At 55.6% G+C, this 9490-nt stretch overlaps 1 protein-coding gene across 1 annotated transcript in view; it reads left to right on the forward strand.

Annotated features, from left to right (window-relative positions):
• The window catches only part of NPLOC4 (NPL4 homolog, ubiquitin recognition factor), a gene marked incomplete at its 5' end in the record, with an annotated part of 29174 nt that extends 20335 nt beyond the window's left edge, over nucleotides 1-8839 (forward strand). The window contains 5 exons of the mRNA XM_082008286.1: nucleotides 3785-3856; nucleotides 5716-5811; nucleotides 6881-6997; nucleotides 8000-8102; nucleotides 8516-8839. Of these exons, the coding sequence (XP_081864412.1) occupies nucleotides 3785-3856; nucleotides 5716-5811; nucleotides 6881-6997; nucleotides 8000-8102; nucleotides 8516-8673 (546 nt within the window). The 3' untranslated portion in view covers nucleotides 8674-8839. The remainder of the gene's footprint in view (nucleotides 1-3784; nucleotides 3857-5715; nucleotides 5812-6880; nucleotides 6998-7999; nucleotides 8103-8515) is intronic.
• Nucleotides 8840-9490: the final 651 nt, after the last annotated feature.

The following is a 9490-nucleotide window of genomic DNA, read 5'->3' on the forward strand; positions in this document are numbered from 1 at the left end:
TCTCTTTGTGAGTAAAGATGACAACGTTGCAATGGCCACTTCACCCTCAGCTGGCTGAGGGAGAGCCGAGCTGAATATTACATATGGGCATTTTCCATTCCCTGTCTTCTGCCCTCGAGCAGTCTCCTTTGTCCATCTGGTTCTAGAAAATAACCATATTGATTCTGATCTCACTAAAAATGTACCTTCCAAGCCATGGGCTGATTATTCAGAGCTGAAGTTGCTCACTGGTGCTCAGTGCCCCAGCCAGGAGTGATGCCTCCGGCTGGGCTGCCTGCACCCTGTGCCCGCTCTCCGCCTGCTCCCAGTTCCCTGCAGTCAGTCTGCCGAGCCCGTAACTTTGCAGCACGGCAGCAGTGCCTAACTGCTCCCCACAGACCTGCAGTGCTCTGCTCCACGGTTAACTTCATGAGCATCTCAACCTCCTGCCAAATGGGGGAAAGAGATTGCTGTGTTTTACAGACCCTTTGAAACACCTGAATAATTGGATTTTGGGACTGGCTGTCTTTGTCTCTTAACAAAGGTATTTGCCTCAGCTCAGTGCAAACATGAAGATGTCATCCTTGCAATGAATGGCGTTTTACAGCTGCCTTAATATTGCCCTGGAGTTTCTTTGGGATGGTGTAAGACGAAAGCTCTTCGCAGTGGCGCCCATGTTGTGAAAGAGCTCTTTGCCCTCGTAGAGTCCTGCGTGTGCTTTTGTGCATTTACAGCTGCTGAGACGGTGTCTGGGCCTTGGCTTGTCATCTGTTAAGTGTGGTCCCACCCGGCCCTGGGTGCCAGGGCACTGCTGCTTTTACTAGAGCCGAGCGGGACCTCTGAGCCAGGCTGTCCCCAGTGTGGCACGCGTTGCTTCCACTCCATCGCTTTGAAAGCCTCTTCCCCTGGAAGACACGATAGCCAGGCTGCGTGGAGACTTCTGCGGGGAGTTTTCACTAACAGCAAAGGACTTCCCCTGGCTGGCCTCCCACCAACGGTTCATGTTGGACTGGAAAAGCCTTCTTAGCCTTAAATGTCCCAGCTGCTCTGGGGAGGAGGATGCTTGATTAGCTCACGAGGAGTCTCCTGAGAAGGGTTTCAACTCTCACTGACCTATCACTTGCTCTTAGAAAAGTCGCTTCATTTCTGTGCGTCAGCTGCTCTATCTGTGCAGGGGGACAGGACTGCCCAGTAAAGTGCTTCGAAATCAGCAGAGGGAGAGCAAGGCCGAGCTTGATTAACACACAGAAGGACAGACAGCTGCTCAGCTCCGCGGTACCTTCAGCAGAGTGAGCCCGTGGGGAAGACTAACGGCGGCATGGGACGCTAACGGCTGCCCAGCCCTGGGATGCTGAGCCAGAACCTCCCTCCTGGCCGACAGCTGGCCGAGCTCCTCGCTTGGCTGCTCCCCTCACCCTCGTCTCGGAAATCCTGAAGCCACGCAGAAGCCTTTCCTGCTGCAGCCGTCCTGCAGTGCCTCAGAGGTGTGTGACGCGGCCGGCCGCGCTCCCTGTGGGCGCACCCATCCTCTTGCCTGTTTGACCTCATCCGTTTGCAGCTTCTGCCTCCAAACAGTGGTTTGAAAGGTTCTAATTGCAGCGCCTGACACAGTCTCCAGTTTGCTCCTGTCTTCGGAGTGATTCATTGTCCAAATCCTCCATGCCTTGCTGCTTGATCTTTGTCCAGCAGCCAAATACTTGCGCCTTCGTTAACCCCCTCCTGGCCTCCCCTTGGAGTGGTTGCTGTTGGGCGTTCGTGCCTTTGGGGGTCTTGGGCTCCGGGGCTGCAGCAATAACATGCTGAGAGGTGCTGCTGGGGCCTCAGCGACTACCGAGTTCAGGATGAAGATGTCTCTCTCCCAGCAGTTCTCCCAGCTTGACGTTTGTTAAGGCCTTTAAAATGTAATTGCCTAATAAAATGGTGCATAGGGGCTGGAGAAGAGTGCTGGCGTTGGGGTGGGGGGCTTTTCTGTCTGGGGAGGGGCAGGGTCGGGACACATCCTCGACTCGGTGGGGAGCAAGGTTCCGGTTTGGTAGTAACAGTCTAGTGCATGTCTTGAAGGCCTCAGCAGCATGACATTAAAAAGAAGGCATTTAACATGGAAATCCCCAGAGGCGGAGATTAAAGCGAACAGGTGCTGGAAAAATGTTTCTGCATATTAGAACTTAATTAGATTTGAAAATGAATTCCAGATGGGCTAATTATGTGTGAGTTGTTGCAGGTTCTTTCTTGCTGGGGCAGGATTGTGTTTGGGAAGCTGATTCGGTCTGATTGGATTGGATTCCTGACTCTTGCGGTATCACCGAGATCTAGAAGCAGGTTAGCTTTCAGGTCCTGTGATCTCCCTGAAAAGGCTCCGCGTCTCCTCCTGCTGCTGTCAGAGCCAGAGAGATCTGAGGCCACGAGCCACCAGGCTTGTTGCTGAAATAACCACAGGGCCAACAACCTGTCATGTTCAAGGAGAAAAGATCCTTATCAAAATTGCTTTTAAAAGGAGCTTCAAAGACTGAAAGGTAGATTTTTTTTTTTTTTTTTAACAAAGGGAACCGTTCGTAGGGACAGAGGATGCTTGGGGAGGGGGCTCGGGAAGGGGGGCTGTTGCCTGGAGGGGAGCAGCCTGCCGGAGCCTGCTCGGGTGATGTCCGTCTGGGTGTACCGGGAGAGCAGAGCGTGAGAGCGGGGTGCTGGCTGCCGCACCACATATTTGTGCTGTGTAAATACTAGCGTAACCAAGAAATGCTGATAGCGAGGGAGTGGTGTACTCCGGGAGAAAATACGGCTCGGGAGAGGAGGGCGTCAGCCGTGGGCAGCTCATTCTGACGTGCCGTGCTCACTAGCTCAGCCGGAGGAATGCCGCTCAAAACCCCGCGGGGGTCATGGCCTCTCACCGAGCTCCCCCAAACCACCAAGGTGTCGGGGTGACGGCTCTGCTGGCGTGCAGTGGCTCTGGGTCTGCCTGCAGCCACTGTGACTTCTGAGAGCTCAGTAAATGTAAACCTTAATGTAAGGTCCCTGATTGGAAATGATGGGCGTATGATTTATATGGGGCTCAATGAATGATTTATAACATGTTAAGTGATGATTTAGGTAGAAAATACAACCCCCTCTTACAGAATCTGTAATGAAAAGTGTCAGTTCTCGTGAATTTATTTCTGAAGCTGTGTTTGAACTCGGCATGTTTGACATAAATCACGTCTAATTGTCATTTTATGATTAATGAACATATGCTGGCCGTTTTTCTCCATAATTAAACTTTATGTTCAATTCGTCTGGCAAAGCAAAACAAGTTTATGCGTTGTGATATGCTGGCTCTTCAGGTCTGCGTATGAGAAAGTGCCTAGATATCCAGCTCTCACTTGGGAATTGGAAGAGACTCATGGCCAGTTTTGCAGAAAGTCAGGTTTACCTTGGCTGAGGAAGCAGATGTGGTGCTGTCCCTGCCTTTTAAGACGGTACCGCTCCTTAAATAGCATTTAGACTTCTTAGATAATGCCAGGCACCTCTCTGGTGGTGATGACTGAGGCAGAGAAAACCAAGGTGGTTTGTGACCACACGTTCCCTCGGCTCACGAGGAAACAGAGGTCCTGGCTTACGGAGTTATGGAGATCTCCAGCCCCGAGGAGCTGCAGGGAATTGGGCGGCTCTGCAGCACCCAGGCGTGTGCAAGCAGATTCTTTTTCTACACCCTTAGCGATCTGCCAGAGCTCAGGATCCCCGGATTCCTGCGTGGGCATCTCCAGGGCAGGATCCCTTAGGCTTCACGCCACTTCCATGCTGAGGAATAATAAGACTCTTCTTCTTTCAGGACATAGACAAGTTTGGCAACGAGATCACACAGCTGGCTCGCCCGCTCCCGGTTGAGTACCTAATCATAGACGTAAGTATTCATTGCACTACTTTGCTTGCAGCAGGAGATGGTCAGGGTGGAGTGAAGTTCTTAACCCACCTCTAAAGTTCGCACTGGAAGTGATTCACAGGACGGATTTTCTTTCTTTCTCCTTTTCCCTCTGCTGCCAGGCATTTCTAGCAGAGAGGTTGGTGTGCTCTGGGGTAACTGCACTGCTCCTTGGGATCGCTGTGGTGCCAGGGAACACTCTTGCTTCCTGGGAAGGCACTGCCTGGTGTCTTATCATGGCTCCGAACTGGCACGTAGCCACGCAGCAGGGGAAGCAGCCAGCCCTACCGATACATGTGCTGGGCACTACCTCATGGGGAGCTAATTAGAGAACTCCAGTTGTCTGTCTCTTAGCGGCAATTAAGACTCCAGCTCCCTTTAGTGACTCAGCAGACCAGGTTGGTTGTGCAGAAATGCCTTTTCTTGGGGGAGGGAGTTCACGCTACAGCACAGCTTGGCTGGAGCAGGCCTGCTGCCTGCCCATGAGCAAGCGCTGCCAGGCACTGGGGCATGGCTCTGCCCTTTGGCTTGAAAGGAAACTGTTACGGTGTGGAAGGCAGCAAAGCAAATAATTTGGATGACAGATGATATTGCTGGAGTTAGAGATGGTGCCAGTAACGATTAAATCCACCCGGAGCAACTGGTCTGGTCCAGCTGCCCCTGGCACGGGCCATGTCCCGTGGGCGCAGGGAAGCTGGCAGCCGGGAGGCTTCCACCGACTCGTCCTTCGTCCCCATTTTACTGTCTGCTGTGTGTATCGCTTATCAGAGCGGCGCTTGGGCTGACGCTGGGACGTGTGACTCGCACAGAGAAATGTCGTGTCGAGAACAACGGGCCCATTGTGCAGAGCCCTCGGACGCCCTATGCCAGTCGGCAGCACTGGAGCATATTTATTACTCAAGTAGCAAAGGCATTGGTTTTGGGGCTACCTGGGGTGTAATTAACATGAAAACAGATTGATGGAACATGCATTTAGGAGCAGTCTGGAAAACTGCATTGCTGAAGCATCTTGTTTTCTCTCTCTCTCTCTCTCTCTCTCTCTCTCTCTCTCTCTCTCTTTTAAAAAGAGCAGTATTTGAGTTAATACTGTCCTGGCAGGTATTTCTGCATCTCTGTGCAGAGAGGGCCTCACCAGCAGGGCCCAGCAGTGGGTAACTGACACCAAAGCTTTAAAGTCCCCAGAATCAGGACTGGTTTAAATGTTGGAAGCTGGCCCAGACACTGGCTTGTGAGCTCAGTAACGTGGGCGCCGTGTTGTGTTACCCTGTTCCCCATCCTCTTGGCACAGGGTGCAGGGAGGAGGCAGGTGGGTGCACCCAGAGCATGGGGTGACTCTGTTCAATGAAGTGCAAAGGTTTTTCTTGGCAGCCGTTCCAGCCCCAAATGGAGCAGCACGGACCCCAGCTACCGTGGCCAGACGTGGGGTCCACACTCGCTCTCCCCGTCACTGCTGGTGTTAAGGTGACCCGCGGGGTGACACCCCCAGCAGCAGCTGCCTGGCACGGGGCAGAGCTGTGCTGGGAGCTGCTGCATTCTGCTGACCTTTGCAGAGAGGGATGCTCTCCACAGCATCGTGCTGTGCTCGTCAGGACTGAGCTCAGTACATCTCCCTCCAGCTTCGTTAGAAACGATTGCCAGGAGCTAAGGGGTGTGCTGATTGGAATATCACTTTAAATGTTAAAAGTCATCAGAAGGTCCCTGCTGTAATTGCTCTGCTGCCTTCCTGGCTGAGCTCTAACGTGTAGTCGTGGCTGCTGTCGCCTATCAGGAGCCTTGTTTCCCGTATCCCACTTGCCTCTCCTGCTGTCAGGAGCTCTGATCGTCCTTTCTTGGATTTTTAGATTACTACAACTTTCCCCAAGGATCCAGTCTACACCTTTTCTATTTCTCAAAATCCATTCCCCATCGAGAACCGTGATGTGCTGGGAGAAACTCAGGTAAGGAGTGATTCATAACAAAGCTGTGTTTAATGCAGGTAGATCATCTGTCTCCTTTGCACTTACTAGTATCTGCAAAGGGACAGCTGCAGTTGTGCCCTTAAATCACCCCTTCGTGGTTCAGTCCAGCGCTTGCCAAACACCTTCCTGCGTGGCGCAGCGTCTGCATGCCGATCAGCCGGCTGGACGCCTTGCTCCCCGCCTGCTCCGTGATGGGGGCCGGGGCCCCTCACTCTGTACCAGGGCTGGTGGCTCCCAGACAGCACCAAAGAGGTTGGGGGACTCCAGCCCCACAGCGATAGCACAGGACCCGCTTCTCCCTGTGGACGGGAGCAGGACAGGGGTCTGTTGCTCCAGCTCCGAGAGTGCTGACTTCTCTTCCTGGATGGATTTTTAAAACACAGAGGCCATTAACTGCAAGAGGCCCATAGCGTTGAGCAGAGGCAGCTGCCCGACAGCTTGAGGCTCTTGCTGGATGTTGCCAGTGCACATAAGGCTCGAGTTGCTTTCAAGCAGCAACAGCTCGTTTCTCTAAGGAGGCTATGCCAAAGATGTCAAAGACTTCCTCCAAAAGTCGTCATGGGAGAAGGGTCGCTGCCCATTGTGGCTCTGTCGGCAGAGCGGGAGAGCTCGGCTGCTCAGTGACAGCTTTGGTCCTCGTTTCTGAGGACGCCCTGGGTTCAAGAGCAGAGAAAGAGGAGAGGGTGGGGAAGAAGGAGCTGCTTTGTCCTCATCTGCCTCTTTTCCTTAGGGAATGGGCTTTGAGCTGAGCTGACTGGCCTCTGCTCGGCATCTCCTGCGTCTGGGATCAGCTCCGTACGCACAGGGATTGTTCAGGTGCTCGGATAGGGAAGCTAGTGCGGGCCCAAAGATCCTTTTCTCTGGAAGTTGTTAGCCACAACTCGGTGAGCCAGCCTGGGATCTGATTTCGGGAGGGTCTCTGGACATTGCAGCCAATGCCCAAAAGAGACAGGAACATTACGGTGTCTGTTAGTGGATCCAAATAGGAAAGTAAAGTTATCACGTGGGGGAGACGTGACTTCTCTTTATTACTTTCCCCTCTCTGTAGGACTTCCACAGCTTGGCCACGTACCTGTCCCAAAACACTTCCTCCGTTTTCCTAGACATCATTTCCGATTTCCATCTGCTTCTTTTCCTGGTCACAAACGAGGTCATGCCTCTGCGGGTACGTAACAGGAAGGAAAGGGTCATGTCAGCATCGCCATGCCCAGGGCCCTGAGCCACCCCCTGCGTCTCCCCCAGCTGGGTGCCTGTGCCGTGCAGCTGGGACAACGTCTCTTCTTCTAGACTGAGCTGTTGGTAGAGGGTTTAAAAGGTGAAACCAAAGCCCCCGACTAGACCAAGAGCTCTCAAGACGCTGCTCAGAGCAGTGAGGGGGTGGTGGTTGTTAGCACGGTCGCAGACCGGACAGAGCCAACTTGGCTGCAGCTCTGAGAGCTGGAAACATTTTTAAAAATATCTCAGGATCAGAAATTCCTGTTGTAACGATAACAAGATCAGAGCCTCCAAATCTCGGGGAGGCAAACGACTTCCTGGCTGTGCAGCTCTGCCTCTCTTGGCCGGGCACCGGAGGCTTGGCCCAGGCCCCCAGTTCACATCTGCACCGCTGGACCTTCCTGGTGTAAGCAGCACGCCAGCCAAAAGGGCCATGTGTTTGCCAGAGGCTTCGAGGGCGCCGAGCACTGCACATGTGCCGGGCAGCTGGGCTGACCCTGGGCAGCTGGAGATCAGGCTGGGGCTGCATGCGTGGCCAGGGCCGGGTGCCGGTGCACTCCAGCACGGTGGCTTTGCACCCCCAGAAGTGAGGCTCAGCCCACAGCGCTGGCACGCTCTCGCACAGGGCAGCGTGGCGGTCGGCTGCAGCCTGCTTAGGTGATAACCCCCTCTAAGCAGAGGAAAAGGAAGGATTTTGGTTTTGGGGGTATGTCTGAATGCAAGGGGGGGAGCAGAAGGGATGAACTGCATCTTGCCAGCCCATGTCATCTCCCTGCCCATGAACCTCACTGGGGCAACCCAAAGGGCCTTTTCGAAAGGGGCAGCAGCTCAGACTCCCAGCTCTGTCTTGCTGTGGTTAGTGGAGGAGGGCAAGGAAGCACTTCCCCGGCCACAGCTCCAGCCTGGGCACCCAAGGAGTGTCCAGTGCTGATTTCCCTCTTATGGCTTCCAGGACAGCATCAGCTTGTTGCTGGAAGCTGTGAGGACCAAGAATGAGGAGCTTGCACAGACCTGGAAAAAATCAGAGCAGTGGGCCACCATCGAGCAGCTCTGCAGTAAGGAAGGGGGTCCCTCTGGGAGGGGGTCCCTCTGGGAGGGGGTCCCTGTCCCTCGGGCCGTGGCTGGGCCGAGCTGACCGGCGGCTGTGCAGTGCTGCTTTCAAGCCGCCATGGAGGCTGCTGGAGGCTCGGGCAGGAGGAAAGCTGTTCCTTCATCCTGAGCAGTCACCACTGCACCGAGCGGGGCTGGGGGGCTGCAAGTGTGGGGTCTACAGTGCTCAGCTGTGGGGTGCTGAGATCTGCCACCGCCTGGGAGCCTCCCCAGGGTGCTGGCCTTGGCGGTGAGGGCAGCGTCTCGGCAGGGAGGCTCCTGCCTGGGTTGGGACAAGAAACTTGCTCTGGGTTTAGGCAGGGGACCCACCTGGTCCCAGCGCTTCCCCTCTGCTCTGACTGGGCTCTCTCTCTCACAGGCACAGTCGGTGTCCAGATCTCAGGACTACAGGAATACGGTGCCATGGGCGGCTCGACACACGCCGTGTCGGCGGCCATGTGGGCCTGCCAGCACTGCACCTTCATGAACCAGCCGGGCACAGACCACTGTGAGATGTGCAGCTTGCCCCGGACCTAACCACGCCGGCGTGGCGGCAGACTCCAATACAGAGCAAACCCTCGAGCAGCAGGAGTGGTGCTTGTCCCTTCCCCGTCCTCCCTTCCGCTTCCTGCCATCAGGCACCCCAAGGTGCGGAGCCGGGCAGGGGGTGGCTCCAGCCCTCCTCAGTTACTCCTCGCTCCCTTTCAGGGGCAGCCCCATAGTCGCAGCAGGAGTCAGCCGCCCTGGCTTTAACCTTGACACTGGCCCCTGGCCTGGGAAACCAACGCTTCACTTCAGCCTTCGCCCTGTGGGGCCAGGCTGTCCCCCCGCCGCCCCCAGCTGCTGTCCTAACCTCCTGGGTGAGCACTGGGGGTCAGGGGGCTGTGGCCAGCCAGGGCCCCTCCCTGCCTGCTTGCCTGCCCAAAGCAGCCTCCCGGCATAGCAGAGGTGACAGGGAGGCTTTGGCATCTCCCTGCCTGCAGCTTTGCTCCCCTTTCCCTGCCTGCGTGAGTCGCTGCCGCCAGCCTTGGGTGCCCGGGTACCAACAGCTTTCGTGCTAAACGGCCCCGGCAGGGCTTGCAGATGACTGTTAACAGCGCCGGGCCAGACGGCAGCTCTGCCAGGCTGGGCCCCAGTGCTGGCAGCACTCCCGGAGCAGGACGGGGCCCCCCTTGGCACCGAGCAAAGGGTGGGCATGTGCCAGCTCTGGGCTTGGCACCGCTCCCGTGGCATGTACGGTACTGAGCCGCACTCGCTCCCTCTCATGTGGCAGAGATGCTTCGGCACCTGGCTGTGTGCACTGGGGCTGGTGTGTGCTTAGCTGCTGGCTGGGCGCACCCTGCATCCTGCCCAT

Source organism: Phaethon aethereus (assembly GCF_964289735.1).
Source record: "Phaethon aethereus genome assembly, chromosome: 18".
NCBI classification, from domain to species: Eukaryota; Metazoa; Chordata; class Aves; order Phaethontiformes; family Phaethontidae; genus Phaethon; species Phaethon aethereus.